The sequence below is a fragment of the Leptonychotes weddellii genome, chromosome 4 (genome assembly GCF_054177405.1).
Source record: "Leptonychotes weddellii isolate Sample4059 chromosome 4, ASM5417740v2, whole genome shotgun sequence".
Lineage (NCBI taxonomy): Eukaryota > Metazoa > Chordata > Mammalia > Carnivora > Phocidae > Leptonychotes > Leptonychotes weddellii.
In genome coordinates, this window is record NC_138372.1 from 95045823 (window position 1) to 95064495 (window position 18673).

At 39.9% G+C, this 18673-nt stretch overlaps 1 protein-coding gene across 6 annotated transcripts in view; it reads left to right on the forward strand.

The window, feature by feature from the left end:
- Window positions 1-18673, forward strand: part of SETDB1 (SET domain bifurcated histone lysine methyltransferase 1) — a 35702-nt gene that overhangs the window by 4821 nt on the left and 12208 nt on the right. For 4 of the 6 annotated variants that reach the window (XM_081815895.1, XM_081815897.1, XM_081815894.1 and 1 more), the window contains exons 4-12: window positions 11112-11168; window positions 12205-12239; window positions 12655-12754; window positions 13597-13722; window positions 13890-14091; window positions 14613-14686; window positions 15790-15980; window positions 17546-17675; window positions 18334-18508. In XM_081815895.1, the coding sequence (XP_081672021.1) occupies window positions 11112-11168; window positions 12205-12239; window positions 12655-12754; window positions 13597-13722; window positions 13890-14091; window positions 14613-14686; window positions 15790-15980; window positions 17546-17675; window positions 18334-18508 (1090 nt within the window). The remainder of the gene's footprint in view (window positions 1-11111; window positions 11169-12204; window positions 12240-12654; window positions 12755-13596; window positions 13723-13889; window positions 14092-14612; window positions 14687-15789; window positions 15981-17545; window positions 17676-18333; window positions 18509-18673) is intronic. The other 2 variants (XM_006728339.3, XM_031040928.2) reach the window with 1 other exon arrangement.

Sequence of the window (18673 nt, forward strand, 5' to 3'; positions counted from 1 at the left end):
AAAAAAAAAAAAAAGTTGAGGGTGGTTTGCTTATTTTGTTTATGGGTATTCATTTGTTCCACCACAACTTGTTAATATTTTTTTTTTAAAGATTTTATTTATTTATTTGACAGAGAGAGAGAGAGCGAGAGCAGGAACACAAGCAGGGGGAGTGGGAGAGGGAGAAGCAGGCTTCCTGCCGAGCAGGGAGCCTGATGTGGGACTCGATCCCGGGACCCTGGGATCATGACCTGAGCCGAAGGCAGACGCTTAATGACTGAGCCACCCAGGCGCCCCTCCACCACCATTTGTTAAAAAGACTATCCTTTTGGTACTCCTGTCAAAAATCAACTGGCCATGTATATGAGGGTCTATTTCCGGATTCTATTTTGTCACATTGATCTAAGTATCTCTCTTTATACCAGCACCATACTGTAAGCCTGTATTTCATATAACTTCCAAATAAATTTTGGGATCAGCTTGTCATTTCCTATCAAAAACATTTTTTTAAACCTGTTGGGATTTTTAATAGGAGCTATATTGAATCTAAAGGTCAATTTGGGGAATATTATCTTTAACAAATACTCAGTCTTATAATGCATTAATATGGTACATCTCTCATAAGTGTTTTATTTTTAATGCTAATGTGAATGATATTTAATTCCATTTTAAGATTTTTGTTAGGATATGAAAATTTAGTTGATTTTTGTGTATTAATCTTGTCATCTGTAACCTTATTAAACTCACTATTTTAGAAGTTTTTTGTGGATCCCTTCGGATTTTCTATATTTTTACCTCATGCTGTCTGCAAATAAAGTCAATTTTACTTCTTCCTTTCTAATCTAGATGTCTTTTATTTCTTTTTCTTGCCTTATTGTACTCTATAGAACCTCCAGTACAATGTTGAATGAAAGTTTTGAGAGCAGACATCTTTTCCTTGCTCCTGATCTTAGGGGAAAAGCATTTGGTCTATAGGCATTAATTGTAATGTGAGCTGTAGGGTTTTTGTAGATATCTTTTGTGCGGGTTGAAGGAAATTGCTTCTATTCCTAGTTTGCTGAGTTTTTATCATGGCTCGATTGGAGTTTAGATTTTGTCAGCTACTTTTTCTGTATCATCCTCAGATAATCATATAGGTTTTTTCCTTTTTTTTATTAATAAGGAGTGTTACAATAATGATCTTTTGGATGTTAAACGAGATTTGTATTCCTGGGATGACCTCCCACCCCACCCCTGCCACTTTGTCTTAGTGTATAATCCTTTTTATATGTTTCTGTATTAGATTTGCTAATATTTTGTTAAGAATTTTTGCACCTATGTTTATGAGAGCTATTGTAGTTTTATTGTAATGTGTTTTTTTGACTTTGGTATTATGGTCCTTATAAAGATGAGTTGGTAAATGTTCCCTCCTCTGCGTTTGTATGAAGTAGAATTTCTTCCTTAAATGTTTGATAAATTCAGCAGTGAGGCCATCTTGACCTGGATTTTTCTTTGTGGATAGGTTTTTTTTAAATAAGATTATTAGTTTGGAATAGTTTTATATTTTTGTATAAATTGCAAAGATAATACAGAGAGTTCTTGCATACTTTTCATCAGTTTTTCTAATGTTAGTGTTTTATGTTACCGTGGTACATTGGTCAAAACTAAGAAGCAAACATAGGTACATTACTTTTACCTAATCTCTAGACTTTTGGTTTCTGGGCTTTTTCCATTACAGGATACCACATTGAATTTATTGTGAGAAGGTTTTTAATTACTGATTACTTTTCTTTACCTGACATGCCCATTTGGATTTTCTATTCCTTCTCAAGTCCTTTTTGTTAATTTGTATCTTTCTAAAAATTTTTCCATTTCATCTAAGTTGTCTAAATTATTGCCATAAAGTTCATAGTATTCCCTTATGATTCTTTTGAATTTCTGTATGTTCTGTAGTAATGTCCCTTTTTTCATTCCTGATACTGGTTATATGGATATTCTTTTTTTTTTTTTTTTTTTTGCTTGGTTAATCTAGCTAACAGATTGTCTTTTTTTTTTTTTTTTTAAGGAACCAGTTTTTGGGTTCATTCATTTATTTTTCTCTAGTGTTTTCCTGTTTTCTATTACACTGATTTCTACTCTGATCTTTATTCCTTCCCTGTACTTGGATTTGATTTGTTCTTCTTTTTCTAGTTTCTTAAAATTAAAACAGATTATTGATTTTATTTTATTTTATTGTAAGATTTTATTTATTTATTTGATAAAGACACAGTGAGAGAGGGAACACAAGCAGGGGGAGTGGGGAGGGAGAAGCAGGCTTCCCACCAAGCAGGGAGCCCAATGTGGGGTGATGTGGGGCTCGATCCCAGGACCCCGGGACCATGACCCGAGCCAAAGGCAGACGCTTAATGACTGAGCTATCCAGGCGCCCCCTTATTTTTTTTATGTTTTTAAGATTTTATTTATTTGACAGACAGCGAGAGAGGGAACACAAGCGGAGGGAATGGGAGAGGGGGAAGCAGGCTTCCCTCTGAGCAGGGAGCCCGATGCGGGGGCCCATGCAGGGCTGGATCCCAGGACCGTGGGATCATGACCTGAGCCACCCAGGCGCCCCTTGATTTGATCTTTTTTTCTTGCTAATGTAAACATTTAAAGCTGTAAATTTCCCTTTAAGTGTTGCTTTACTGCATCTCGTAAATTTTTGTGTGTTGTATTTTCATTTAACTCATAATTTTTAATTTCCTTTGTGATTTTTCTTTGACCAGTTGATTATTCCAAATATTTGGGGATTTCCCAGATTTCTTTCTTTTGTGAGTTTTTTATTTAATTTCATCGTGGGGGGCACCTGGGTGGCTCAGTCGTTAAACGTCTGCCTTTGGCTCAGGTCATGATCCCAGGGTTCTGGGATCGAGCCCTACATCGGGCTCCCTGCTCTGCAGGAAGCCTGCTTCTCCCTCTCCCACTCCCCCTGCTTGTGTTTCTGCTCTCGCTATCTCTGTCTCTGTCAAATAAATAAAAATCTTTAAAAAAAAAATTTTTTTTATTGTGGTCAGAAAATATACTTTGTATTATTTTAATCCTTTTAAATTTATTTAAATATTTTTATTTTTTTTTAATTTTTTTTTTTTAAAGATTTTATTTATTTGACAGAGAGAGTGAGAGAGCACAAGCAGGGGGAAGCAGTAGAAGGAGAGGGAGAAGCAGGCTTCCCGCGGAGCAGTGAGCCTGATGCAGGGCTCGATCCCAGGACCCTGGGATCATGACCTGAGCTGAAGGCAGACACTTAACGGACTGAGCCACCCAGGCGCCCCATTTAAATATTTTTTAATGACCTAGCATATTGTCTGTCCTGGAGAATGATCCATGTGTGCTTGAAAAGAATTTGTATTCTTCTGCTGTTGGATGGAGTATTTTATAAATGTTGGTTAGGTTAAGTTGGCTAATAGTGCTGTTCAAGTTCGTGTCCTTATTAATTTTCTGTCTAGTTGTTTTAACAATTACTTGGAAAGGAGTTTTGAAATCTTTAACTAAAATTGTTGAATTGTTTGTCCTTTCAATTTATTTCAGTTTTCGCTTCTTGTATTTTGGAGTCTGTTATGTATACATTTATAGTTGATTTTTTATTATTAAAAAATCTCTCTGTGTCTCAAGCCATATTGCTTTTCTTAAAGTCTGTTTTAGCAGATATTAATATAGCATTTCTATTTTTATTATGATTACCGTTTGCGTGTTGTGTCTTTTTCTGTCCTTTTACTTAAAATCTGTTTCTGTCTTTGAATTTAGTGTATCTCTTACAGACAGTATATAGTTAGATCTTGTGGGTTTTTTTAAATCCAGTCTCACAGTTTCTGGCTTTTAATTAGTTTTGAGTCCATTCATGTGAATCCATATGGGTGGATTTACATCAATCATTTTGCTCTTTTCCCCCCCATATTTTTTGTATTTATCTGTTTTTTACTGCCTTCTTTGTGTCAAACAAATATTTCAGTAAATCATTTTAATTCCTCTGATTTTTTTTTTAGCTTTTTAAAAAGTGCTTGCATATTTATCTGATCATTATCTACTACAAGCTAATACTGACTTAATTCTGGTAAAATATAGCAACTTTGCACCAGGATAGCTCCATTTTCACTCTCTTCTTGGGTGATACTGTCGTCAAATATATTGTACCTGTGTATGTTTAAAGCCAACAGTTTACTGTTACAATTATTGCAAGGACCAATCTTACTTTTAAAGAAGTTATGGGAAGAAAAGAGAAAAATACGTATTTACCCAGATGTTTACATTTTCATTGCTCTTCATTCCTTCCTATGGATCTGAGTTACCATCTAGTGTCATCTTTTTCCAGTCGGAAAGATTTCCTTTAATATTTCTTGTAGTTCTGCTAAAAGTGGATTCTCTGCCTTTGTTTACCTGGGATATAAAATTCTTTTTTTTTAAAGATTTATTTATATTTACTTTTAGAGGGGGAGAGAGCGAGCGCAAGTGAGTGCATGCACAAGCAGGAGGGGCAGAGGGAGAAGGAGAGAGTATCTCAAGCAGACTCTGTGCTGAGCATGGAGCCTGGCACAGGGCTTGATCTCGCAACCCTGAGATCATGATCTGAGCCAAAACCAAGAGTCCGACGCTTAACCGACCGTGCCACCCAGGCACCCCTGGGATACAGAATTCTTTTGTTTTAAGATTTTATTTACTTATTTACCTGACAGAGAGAGAGAGAACACAAGCAGGGGGAGCGGCAGGGAGAGGGAGAAGCAGGCTCCCTACTGAGTAAGGAGCCCAATGTGGGGCTCGATCCCACGACCGTGGGATTATGACCTGAGCCGAAGGCAGACGCCCAACAGACTGAGCCACCCAGGCACCCCATGGGATATAGAATTCTTGATTGGCTGTTTCCTTTTGGCACTTTGAATATGCCATTCCAGTGCCTTCTGGTCTCCATTATTTCTGATGGAAAGTCAGATGAAATTGTTATTTGTATTCTGGGTATGAGTCATTTTTGTCTTACAGCTTTAAAGATTTTCTCTTTTGATTTTAGTAGTTTGACTAGGTTGTGTCTAGGTATAATTCTCTCTGTATTTGTCCTACTTGAGATTCATTGAATTTGGACTGTAGTTTCAGGTTTTTCATCAAATTTAGAAGTGTTTCAGTCATTTCTTTTTTCAGAATATGTATTTTTTCAATACATTTTTTTAAGATTTTATTTTTAAGTAATCCCTACACCCATTATGGGGCTCGAACTTACGACCCCAAGATCAAGTTGCACACTCTACCAACTGAGCCAGCCAGGTGCCCCATTCTCTCTCCCCTTGCCTTCTCAGATCCATGTTACATATATGGTAGAATGCCTCACATTGTCCCATATGTTTCAGAAGCTGTTCATTTTTCTTCAGTCTTCTCTTTGTGCTTTGAATGGGACAATTTCTCTATATAGGAATCTATATTCTAACTTATTCTATCATTTTAAATTTGCTTTTTTAGCTTCTCTAGTGAATGTTTCAGTTTTTGTAATTTCAACTCCAGTATTTCCATTTGCTTCCTTTTATAATCAGGTCTTTTGTTTACTAAGTATTAGCATATTTTTCTTTTTTTAAGTCTTTGAATGTAATTTCTTTTTTTTTTTTTTTAAGATTTTATTTATTTATTTGACAGAGAGAGAGATAGCGAGAGCAGGAACACAAGCAGGGGGAGTGGGAGAGGGAGAAGCAGGCTTCCCGCGGAGCAGGGAGCCCGATGTGGGACTCGATCCTAGGACCCTGGGATCATGACCTGAGCCGAAGGCAGATGCTTAACGACTGAGCCACCCAGGCGCCCTGAATGTAATTTCTTTTAGCTCTTTGAGCATATTTATAAATCCAGTATCTAGGCCCATGCAGCAAGTCAGTTTCTGTTGCCATGGTTTGTTCCCTGAGTATAGGTTGCACTTTCCTGTTTCTTTGAACGTCACCATTTTTTGTGTTGGAAGCTGGACATTTATATAATGTAGCAACTCTGAATTTTAATTTAAAGCTGCTATTGTCTTTTTCTTTTTTTTGGTGGGGGAGGGGCAGAGGGAGAGAGAGAATCTTAAGCAGGCTCCATGCCTAGCACAGAGCCTGATGCGAGGCTCAATTTCATGATCCTGAGATCATGACCTGGGCCGAAATCAAGAGTCAGACGCTTAACCAACTGAGCCACCCAGGCACCCCTCTGGTTTCTGTTTTTGGGTTTTTTTCATTCTTTTTCTTTTTTATTTATTTATTTATTTATTTATTTATTTATTTTAAAGATTTTATTTATTTATTTGAGACAGAGAATGAGAGAGAGAGAGCACATGAGAGGGGGAGGGTCAGAGGGAGAAGCAAGCTCCCTGCCGAGCAGGGAGCCCGATGCGGGACTTGATCCAGGGACTCCAGGATCATGACCTGAGCCGAAGGCAGTCGCTTAACCAACTGAGCCACCCAGGCGCCCCTTTTTCTTTTTTTTTTAAATAATCTTTCTTATACTGCCAACTCTGTCTTCCCTTTAGTGTGCAGCTGATGTCTCTGCTTGGTTTTTAAATTTAAACTATGTATTAGCTTGGATCCTGACAGTTGACCCCCTTTTTTAAAATAGTTTAGCCGGGGTGCCTGGGTGGCTCAATTGTTTGCCTTTGGCTCAGGTCATGATCCCGGGGTCCTGGGATTGAGCCCTGCATCTGGCTCCTTGCTCAGCGGGAGGCCTGCTTTTCCCTCTCCCACTCCCCCTGCTTGTGTTCCCTGTCCTGCTGTGTCTCTGTCAAATAAATAAATAAAATCTTTGAAAAATTAAAATAAAATAGTTTAGCCATTCAGTTTTACAGAAGTATAGAGAATACATTCAGAGTTGCATCTAGTTCTCAAGTCTCCTTTGGGTTTCTTGGATCTTTTCTGTATGTACATAGTTTAGCAGTCACCCACAGAATTCATACTCGCTTTTATATACATTAGCTTGGCTCCTAACCATTGCCCCCCCCCTTTTTTGCAGAGTTTAACCAGTGAGTTGTGGGGTTTTTTTGTTTTTTGGGTTTTTGTTTTTGTTTTTTCCCTAAGGATTTATTTATTTATTTTAGAGAGAGTGTGGAGGGGAGGGGCAAAGGGAAAGGAGAGAGAGACCTAAGCAGACTCCACAATGAGTGCAGAGCCCAACATGGGGTTTGATCCCATGAACCTGAGATCATGAGCTGAGCCAAAGTCAAGAGTCAGACGCTCAACAGACTGCGCCACCCATGTGCGCTTAGCCAGTGAATTTTACAGAGGTATAGAGAATTCATTCAGAGTTGCTTCTAGTTCTCAAGTCTCCATTGACTCTCCTGGGTCTTCTCTGCATGTGCCTTGTTTAGCAGTCACTCAAGAATGTATGGAGAATTTATTTAAGCCTGTCTACAGCTCTCTCATTTTCAGGATCTCCTTGTTAAATTTCTGACTGGTTTGCTTGCACACACTAAACAAGAGCTGCAACCTCAGACTAACAGAACTGCTCCTTGTCATGGCTAGCGCCTCAATGGTAAAGCCGTAGTTTCTGCTCACCCAACTAGAGGTGGAGTAGGGATGGGAGCTGCCCCAGGCAAGAGGTCCACAGACTTAACCTTCCTTGTCAGAATTTTAGCAGTTCTTCAAGAACAAATACTTCTCAATTTGTTGTCTTTGGTCACTTTCCAGTGCCCTGAATTGTTTTTAACAATTTTTTTCTAGTTTTATACTTGTTTTCTGCAGTTTATACTTGTTCCCCTTCTGCATAGGGGAATCATCCTTTTCATATCACTATTATCAGAAGTGCCATAGTTTTGCTTATTTCTTAACTGTATAAATGGAATCTTAGTATATGCATTTTTCAGTCATTTCTTTAACATCATGCTGATGTGTGATGCTTAGTTTGGTAACTACTACAGTATACTATTCCATCTTATGAATATGATACAATATATCTATTCTTCTGCCAGTTGACATTTCATTTGTTTTCAGTTCAAATAATCTATTTATTTATTTATTATTTTTTAATTTAAAATTTTTAGTTAACAGTGCAATACTGATTTCTGTAAGTGCTTCATCACTTACAACACCCAGTGCTCATCACAAGTGCCCTCTTTAATACCCATCACCTCTAGCACATCCCTCACCCCTTCCCTCCATCAACCCTCAAATTTGTTCTCTGTTGTTAAGAGTCTCTTATGGTGTGCAAGAATCTTTCTATTTTGGCAGTCTTAAACTGAATTTTTAGGATATATATACTGTAAGAGTGGAGTTGCTAGTTCTTAGGATATGGAAATTCTAATATTACTTGGATAAGTAACAAACAGCTTTCCAAAGTGGTTGTACCAATTTATAACTACCGGTGGATGAATGTGTCCTATGTTCCACATCCTTGACAACACTTGGTATTGTAGTTTTTAAATTTTATTTTATTTTTTAAAGATTTTATTTATTTACTAGAGAGCGAGCGCGCACAAGCAGGGGGAGCAGCAGGAAGAGGGAGAGGGAGGAACAGGGAGCCCAACGTTGGGCTCAGTCCCAGGACCCCAGAATCACAACCTGAGCTGAAGGCAGGCTCTTAACTGACTGAGCCACCCAGGCGCCCTTTGTAGTTTTTCTTTGATATGTCTGTTCATATCTCTTGCTTGTTTGCTCAATGATCATTTGTCTTTTTCTTGATTCATAGGAAGTCTTTATATGTCACAAATACTAATCCTTTGTAGTTATGAGTTGCAAACATCATTCCCAGCTTATGGTTTATCTTTATTTTTTATGTTATTTGTTGATAAACAGAAGTTATAATTTTAGCATTTTCTTTTATGGTAATTGGTTTGTATAGCCTTTCTGCCCTGAGGTTTTATTAAAGAGATCTCTTATGTTGCCTTTGAAAGTTTCATAGTTTTGCCTTTAATCCAACTGAAATTTATTTTTTGTGTAGTATTTGAGGTAAATATCTAAATTTTTTTTCATATGGTTATTAATCAGTGTTCCAGTGCCACTTACTGAAATGAGTCTCTTCTTACTGATTTACATTGTCTATTTGTCATAAATTATTTCCATATTTGTGGATTTATTTCTGGACTTTCTATTCTGTTTCATTTCTCTGTCATTTTGTCTTACGTCAGTTCTATATTGTCTATAACTGGGCTTTGTGTGTTTCTACATCTGTTAACGCAGTAACCTCACTGTGGTTTTCTTCTTTATGGATGTCTTGGTTCTTTTCACCTGTCATGCTTTTATATATATTTGAGAATCAGCTTGTCATGTTCCCCTCTCACCCCCCCCCAAAAAAAACTATTGACAATATTAAAAGATCAATTTAGGGATAGCTGATCATTTTATACTATTTAATTCTTCTATACAAAAACAAAAACAGTAAAGTTGATGGTTGCACAATGATACCAATGTACTTAATACTACTGAACTGTATGCTTAAAAATGGTTAAGGTGGTATATTTTATGTTACATGTATTTTACCACAATAAACAAAATTGGGGACAAAAGAATCAGATTTATAGATACTGAGAGGGAATACTTTTCCTAGATATTTGAAGTGTGGGGATAAAAAGCAACATAAAAAGTGCATGTTGAATATGAGTAAAAGAATGGAGAGGGGAAAGAGTACATATGTACATTTACAGAGTATCTTTGGCTGCAAAAAAACTGATATTATTGGTTGCTTCTGAGGAGAGTAACTAGAAGCAGGAGTCTGAGGGTGAGCTATGTTTTACTGTGTGTCCTTTCATAATGTTTGAGTTTTTTTACCACATGAATATTTTTACTTTTAAAATGTACTTTTAGGGCGCCTGGGTGGCCCAGTTGGTTAAGCAACTGCCTTCGGCTCAGGTCATGATCCCAGGGTCCTGGGATCAAGCCCTGCATCGGGCTCCCTTGCTCAGCGGGAAGCCTGCTTCTCCTTCTCCTTCTGCCTGCCGCTCCCCCTGCTTGTGCTGTCTCTCTCTCTCTATGTCAAATAAATAAAACCTTTAAAAACAAATAAATGAGGGCGCCTGGGTGGCTCAGTCGTTAAGCGTCTGCCTTCGGCTCAGGTCATGATCCCAGGGTCCTGGGATCAAGTCCCACATCGGGCTCCCTGCTCAGCGGGAAGCCTGCTTCTCCCTCTCCCACTCCCCCTGCTTGTGTTCCTGCTCTCGCTATCTCTCTCTCTGTCAAATAAATAAATAAAATCTTAAATAAATAAATAAATAAATGAATAAATAAGTAAATAAATAAAGTGCACTTTTATAGTTGTAGAGGTCTGGGTTTAACAGGTGTTTAGTCGTATACTATATCCACAGCTCTTTGAGGAATGCATGTGTATGCATAGGGGTGTGTCTGTATTCTCTCCAAGGTTTGGTTCATCTCAAATAAATTACTATGTATCCTAACTTTTGAAACTTAATATATTGTTAGCAGTCTCATGTTATTAAAGATTCTTTGTGAACCCCATTTGGAGATGTTAGTTTGTTTAACCATTTTGTTAAATGGACTTTTTTTTTTTTTTTTGGACATTTACATTGCTTTCCCTTTTTTTTTTTTTTAAGATTTTATTTATTTGAGAGAGACAGAGAGAGCAACAGAGATAGCGAGAGAGAGCATGAGCAGGGAGGAAAGGGAGAAGCAGGCTCCCCACTGAGCAGGGAGCCCGACTCGGGGCTCGATCCCAGAACCCTGGGATCATGACCTGAGCCAAAGGCAGACACTTAATCAACTGAGCCACACAGGTGCCCCTCCATTTTTGTTTTTTATTTTTTGCTGCCTTTTTCTCCCAGTTTTATTGAGATATAATTGACATATAACATTGTATTAGCTTAAGGTGTGAAAATAGTGATTTGATATATGGATATACTGTGAAATGATTACCACCATTGCTTTCCATTTTTTAAAAAGATTTATTTATTTGGGTGGGGGGAGAGAGGGTGTGAGCAAGAGCGAGGGGAGGGGCAGAAGGAGAGGGAGTAGCAGGGTTCCTGCTGAGCAGTGAGCCGGATGTGGGGCTTGATACCAGGACCCTGGGATCATGACCTGAGCCAAAGGCAGACGCTTAACTGACTGAGCCACCCAGGCGCCCCTCTGTTTTTAAATAGTTATAAATCTCTAAAACTGCATTGTCCAATACAGTAGTAGCCGCTATCCAGATGTAGCTATTTAAATTACATGAAATGTGAAGGGTCTATTATTTTCCAGAGTATATAAAGAACTGTTGCAACTCAAGAATAAAAAGACAACCCAGTTTAAAAATGGGCAAGATATTTGAATAGTTATTTTTTCAAATAAGATATGTAAATGACCACTAAGTAAATGGAAAGATGCTTGACATCATTAGTCATTAAGGAAATGCAAATCAGAACCACTTTATACTAATTAGGATGGCTGTAATAAAAAAGAGACAGTAACAAGTATTGATGAGCATATCTATCACAGCAGGAGGTTCTGTTGGACAGCACTACTCAAGAATAAACATTTTTATTTCATTCATTGACCACTTTTCATTTTTCAAATCATTCAAATAATCCATACGCAAATTGTTGTAATAAAAACAACAGATTCTGGGGCGCCTGGGTGGCTCAGTCGTTGAGCACCTGCCTTTGGCTCAGGTCATGATCCCAGGGTCCTGGGATTGAGCCCCACATCGGGCTCCCTGCTCTGTGGGGAGCCTGCTTCTCCCTCTCCCACTCCCCCTGCTTGTGTTCCCTCTCTCACTGTGTCTCTCTCTGTCACGTAAATAAATAAAATCTTTAAAAAAAAAAAAAAGATTTAAATATACAAGGTGCCTGGATGGCTCAGTTGGTTAAGTGTCTGCCTTTGGCTCAGGTCATGATCCCAGGGTCCTGGGATCGAGTCCAGTGTTAGGCTTCGTGCTCAGCGGGGAGCCTTCTTCTCCCTCTCCTCCTGCCCCTCCCCCCGAAACCCTCTGCTCATGCTCTCTTGTTCTCTCTCTCTCTCAAATAAATAAAACAGTAAAGAAAAATTTTTTAATACACAGTGAAAAACCCAAACCCTGTAGACTACCACCTGTCACAGTACTTTATCCTCAGGTAAACACTGTCACCTATTTGCTGTGTAGCTTTCTGGACCATTTACTACTTCTATATATATATTTATATATGGTTGTCAGTAGTTTTTAGTAATAGCTCCATGATAATGTTTTTAAGTAGCTTAGTTATATATAATACATGCAAATAAAATGCCTCAATGAAAAAAAAAGCTTAGTTTTTGATTTCTTGGAAACTCTTACAAGTAAGTGTCTTACACTCATTAGAGCTTTTCTCATCCATAGGTGATGCTGGGAGCAGAACTCCCAAAGACCAGAAGGTGAGTTGGGACGGGGAAGGTAAAGGTGAGAGTTAAGAATATCAAAATGGGAGAAACTTCTGGCCTGACCACTTCAGCCATCAACATAATTATCCACTCTGTAATCAGCCCGGTGGGTTCCAGTCCTCTAATAGGTGTTCTAAGGATGCAGCAGAGGTTACTTAGAGATGCATGCACTAAGTGCTATAGGAATGTAGAATTTGGCAGTGATCAGCTAGGTGAGATTAATAAGGAAAGTTCCCTAAAGCTGATTTCTGAATTAGATTTATAAGAAAGGACAGTTTTGCCGGGGAAGATGTAACCGTACCTTCTCAACCATAACTCATTCTATTTTGTTTTTTGAAAGACAAGTTCTTATTCTCAAGTCTAACCCATGCTATTTTAAAACTTGTTTCCCTCATCCCCTTTTTTACAGCTCCGTGAAGCTATGGCTGCCTTAAGAAAGTCAGCTCAGGATGTCCAGAAGTTCATGGATGCTGTCAACAAGAAGAGCAGTTCCCAGGATTTACATAAAGGTTAGGGTCTGGAGGTGCCTTGGTATAGAGGGTGGGGTGGGGATGGGAGGTGAATTCCTTCAGAGATTTCATGGGTATCTGGCTTTGTTTTAGCATCTCAGAATCCTCTTCCTCACCTCTGTTGGGTTCTTTAAACACCACAGGTTTTCCTTGTCTGCTTAAGTCTTTTGTCTGCTGATTTTCCAGTGTGTGGTGGCTTTATCCATATACCTTTTTAGCCCTGTGCTCATGACTACTTCTAGATAGAGTTTAGAAGAGAGCAACTCAAACTCTTTTTTTTAAGATTTATTTATTTGTATGCCAGAGAGAGAGCATACACAAGGAGGGGGAGTGGCAGGCAGAGGGAGAAGCAAGTGCCCCTCTGAGCAGGGAGCTCGATGCAGGGCTCGATCCCAGGACCCCGGGATCATGACCTGAACCAAAGGCAGGCTGCTTAACCGACTGAGCCACCCAGGCATCCTGCAACTCGAACTCTTATAAAGAGGTCTGAGGGAAACTTTGTCCAATGGGGTTGTTAATAGATCTCCTACAGGAAAATGTTTTATAAATACTATTTAGAACTTAATGAGTGTAATTAATATTGTTAATAAGGAGTTGGAAATACTTGGTTAAAGTGAGATGTTCTTGAATTACATGTGAATTTCAATTATGCAGGTATTTCCTGTTAGCATAAATAGTTGAGTCAGGTATGTTTTTGTTTGCCCAAGAGAGCAGCAAAAGTGACTAAGGATCAATGATTACCCCATTTTCCCCAGGTACTATATTATACCCTCTTTACTTTCCCATTCACTCCCCCCAGTCTATGCCGTATCTCTTTAGGACAACTTTGCTTTCTTTTGTAGGAACCTTGAGTCAGATGTCTGGAGAACTGAGCAAAGATGGTGACCTGATAGTCAGCATGCGCATCCTGGGCAAGAAGAGAACTAAGACATGGCACAAAGGCACCCTTATTGCCATCCAGACGGTTGGTATGTTCAAGCTAGAAGAAGAGCTAATGAAAGGCAACCTGCAGGTCTCCATTGCTGATCATTTCTTTTCTCCACAGCCTTGCCTTTTGTCTCTCATGTAGCAGTCAGGATTTGCACAGAAACTGGTGGTTTTTAAAAATTTTTGTTTATCTTTTCCTTTTACTCAGGACCAGGAAAGAAGTACAAGGTGAAATTCGACAACAAAGGAAAGAGTCTACTGTCGGGGAACCATATTGCCTATGATTACCACCCTCCTGCTGACAAGCTGTTTGTGGGCAGTCGGGTGGTGGCCAAGTACAAGGATGGGAATCAGGTCTGGCTCTATGCTGGCATTGTAGCTGAGACACCGAACGTCAAAAACAAGCTCAGGTACCTGGACAGAGGATTGTAAAGAGAGTGGAGGCCAGTAGCAAAGTACCTGCCCTATTCAAACCATAGTCCAGATCTCACAGTTAGCTTTTGTGTTTAGTCCCCAGTGACCAGAAACCTTTGCTCTTTTTTTTGTGACAGGGATCGTGTAGGTGATTCTTCCTCCTTTTTTTCTTTTTTTCTCAAGGGGAAAACTAGGAGGAAAGTTGTCAAGATTATTTAATGGTTAGGGGAATAGGAAGGAAGGGGAAACTAAATGGTTTTAGCAAGATAGGAGTCTGATAGTGAAACAAGAATAAATAGCTTTTGGAAAAGTAGCAGTAAGTTCGTTAGATTGAAGGAGAATTCCTAACTCTTAGAAGGAAGAATAATAGGAAGGAAGTAGTAGACTGGAACATTTTCCCAGGATTGTGTCCTATTTGTGATTAAGAGGTCTTTTTCTTGATATGATATGATAATTTCTGTAGGTCATGTTAAATATCGTAACCCCTGATCTTTCTGCCATCACTCTGTCCTTACAGGTTTCTCATTTTCTTTGATGATGGCTATGCTTCCTATGTCACACAGTCTGAACTATATCCCATTTGCCGGCCACGTGAGTGTCCCTTCTTCCTTTCTAAGATTTATCCATTTCCTCTTCTACCTTGTATTTCTTCTTAAGATAAGTTGAAAAGCCCTGATATTAAAAGAAAAGAAAAGAAAGAGAGGGAGGGAGGGAGGGAAGGAGGAAGGAAGGAAGGCCCTGATATTTGTGGTGCTTCCATCTCAAAGAGCTTAAGTTTGAGTAATGTCTTTTGGGAGATACAGTTCTATTTGCTCATCTCTAGTGCTGGATCTTTGTAGTCAAAGAGTGGGACACTAGGAGATCATGACTGACCTTGGGTGGATTCTCATATTGTAGCTGTGTTTTGATTTCATTTCTGAATGATTTATACTTAAGAAGATGTTACTTCTTTCCTAGTCTTATCCTTCATCTAACATTTGTATAAATCTGTAGTCTGCAAGGTGCTCTCTGCAAAAGCTGAATTAGATGGAGGCTTCAGAGTGTCCTCTATACTTGTGTCTGTGGCTTGCGAACAGACTCCTACAAAGCAGTTCTTTTTAATTACAAAAGAGTTAACTAACACTGCTCCCTTTCCACATGACATGGCAGTAAATACATTCAGGGTCCCTTAGAAGTAGCCTGATACAGAATGAGAAGGAAGGACAAAATTTTTTTTTTGATCAATTTCATGATGCCACCTGATCTTTTTTATTTATCTCTAGACTTACATCAAGTTAGCAAGAATTTTCACTTGAATTTTCCTAAACAAAACATCCATCTTTATGAAATAGTGATTTACCTATATTTGCATATTGCTTAGTTAGTATTTACTTGATCTGTATGTGCATTTACACAATAGGTTCAGTATTTTTAGGTAGTCTTGGTTTTGCTTTTGAGGTTATGTTGTCTTCATTTATTTTTTCTCTCCCTCCCAACTTGAAAAATGCCCAACGACTCCTTGCCAACCATTTATTTTTTCCTGTCAAGACATGCCCTGGGGCACCTGGCTGGCAAAGTTGGTAGAGCATGCAACTCTTGATCTTGGGGTCATGAGTTCAAGCCCCACATTGGGCATAGAGATTACTTAAAAAAAAGAGAGAGAAAAAGACCTGCTCCACTTACCCTCTCTCAGCCCTCTTTCTTCCTTGGGACAGTGAAGAAGACTTGGGAGGACATAGAAGACATCTCCTGCCGGGACTTCATAGAAGAGTATATCACGGCTTACCCCAACCGCCCCATGGTGCTGCTCAAGAGTGGCCAGCTTATCAAGACTGAGTGGGAAGGCACATGGTGGAAGTCCCGGGTCGAGGAGGTGGATGGCAGCCTAGTCAGGATCCTCTTCCTGGTACTGTTCTTCCCCAGAGTTTTGGAGGCAAGGGTCAGGGTGGGATGGGGGAGCGTAAGAGGCAGTAATGAGGATGATTTTGTAGTCCTCCGTAATTTTCCTCTTTCTTATCCTGTCTGTTCTCACTGTTTGGGGCCAAATTTTACTTTGTCTTTTTGTTTCTCTCTGATGGTTATTGAAAATAAGTTAGCTGGGGCACTGGGTGGCTCAGTTGGTTAAGTGTTTGCCTTCTGCTCAGGTCATGATCTTGGGGTACTGGGATTGAGTCCCTGCTCAGCAGAGAGTCTGCTGCTTCCTCACCCTCTGCCTCTCCCCCCCACCCCCCGCTCGTGCACATGCATGCTCACTCACTCTCTCTCAAATAAAATCTTAAAAAAAAAGAGTAAAAAATAAATTTTAAAAAGTAATAGTTTTTATTTATTTTTTATTTTTTAAAGATTTTATTTATTTATTCATGAGAGAGAGGCAGAGGGAGAAGCAGGCTCCCAAGGAGCAGGGAGCCCGAGGCGGGACTTGATCCCAGGACCCTGAGATCATGACCTGAGCCGAAGGCAGACGCTTAACCATCTGAGCCACCCAGGCGCCCAAAAGTAATAATTTTTAAAAAGTAAAATAAATTCCCTGAATTTAATTATGAGCTAATTTGCATGTTGGTTTGTTTTTCTCTCTCAGAATACTTGCATGTAGGCACAGAGAAGGCCATTTGTCCAGGGTCAGGGTTTTGGTAGCATAGTGAGACAAAAAGGCATCAGAGAATTAGAGGTCTTGATGATCTTTTTTTTTTTAAGATTTTATTTATTTGAGAGAGAGAGAGAGAGCAAGCAGGAGTGGGAGAGGAGTAGAGGGAGAGGGAAAAGCGGACTCCCCGCTGAGCAGAGAGCCCGATACAGGGCTCGATCCTGGGACTCCAGGATCATGACCTGAGCCAAAAGCAGATGGTTAACTAACAGCCACCCGGGCAACCCTTGATGATCTTTCAAGGCCCAGTTTAACTCTTGGATCTTCTGTGCCTGTCCTCTTTTCCCCTCTCATGCCTTTCTTAGAGTTACAGTCCTTTGAGCTATCCTCAGCCCTTTGTTCCTAAGGCCTTATGGTCCACGTCACACCACTTATACTAACTATAAACATTTGTCTCTCGGGGCGCCTGGGTGGCTCAGTCGTTAAGCTTCTGCCTTCGGCTCGGGTCATGGTCCCGGGGTCCTGGGATCGAGCCCCGCATCGGGCTCCCTGCTCTGCGGGAAGCCTGCTTCTCCCTCTCCCGCTCCCCCTGCTTGTGTTCCCTCTCCCGCTGTGTCTCTCTGTCAAATAAATAAAATCTTTTTTTTAAAAAAAAATTGTCTCTCCTGTAATTTCTTAAGTAAGGAGCATATGGTTTTCTTTTCTCATTTTCCTCATGGCTGTCATGGAGCCTGGAACATAAGTTTATTGAACAGATAGGGAATTTGGGATTCATCAGGGAGATTTCCTTCAAGGAGGCACCAGGAGGCATATTCTCCACAGATGGCAGGATAGATTCTAGCCTTTAATTCATCTCCCTCCAACCTTCCTTCCTCCCAATCCCCTAGGATGACAAAAGATGTGAATGGATCTATCGAGGCTCTACACGGCTAGAGCCCATGTTCAGCATGAAGACATCCTCAGCCTCTGCATTGGAGAAGAAGCAAGGGGGACAGCTGAGGACACGTCCAAATATGGGTATGTCCTAAAGGACACCGAAGGGGAGGAAAAAAACGGACAAAGCAGCAAAGGAGAGCATATACAATAGCTGTCCTTCGTTTACCAGGATGACACTGCTGACTCATTGGAAACAGGATGTGCCCTGAGTTGTTTCCGGTAGTTCTGGTGGATTTGGGGTGCTGCCTCCACAGGCAGTGGCTCTGATGCGTTCTAAACGGCCCCGTAAAAATCTGAAACGACTGTTAGGGGCCGATGTGGTAGTAGGTACCTCTGTTATCCACATGAGGATTACCTGCTTGGTATGTGATCCATGGTCATTTTTTTAAAGCCCAAACGGCTTTTGTTTTTATATATTCCTGGCATACTTTTTGGTTGATTTTTCCTGATAACGTTACTTGATCAAAGAACACATTTTTAAAATTTTTCACCGAAGAATAACCTAATTACTAACATAAACTGTGTTTGAGGCAGGAAGATAAAACCTTACTGAGTCAAAGCCAGCCTGTGCCAGTATTTTCACTCATTGGTGTAAATAATGAAAACCAACAGTCTTAACACTTACTCAAAATGTTTCCATTGCTGCTTATTTACATTATGTAAATTGAGGATCAGGTGTGGGCATGAATATACTTGACACAGCTGTCATCTTCAGTGGTCAATTTCCTTTTTCCTCTAGGTGCTGTAAGGAGCAAAGGCCCTGTGGTCCAATACACCCAGGATCTGACCAGTACTGGGACCCAGTTCAAGCCAATGGAGCCCCCGCAGCCTACAGCCCCTCCTGCCCCCCCGGCTCCCCCTGCCCCACCTGCCCCACCTGCTCCGCCTCAGTCCCCACAGGCAGGTGACAATGAGTGAGTGATATTCTTTTTTATTTACTAGTTTCTTTCACATTGCATTTTCTGTATTCTTTTTTTTTTTTAAAAGATTTTATTCATTTATTTGAGAGAGAGAGAATGAGAGAGAGCAAGCACATGAGAGGGGGGAGGGTCAGAGGGAGAAGCAGACTCCCTGCCGAG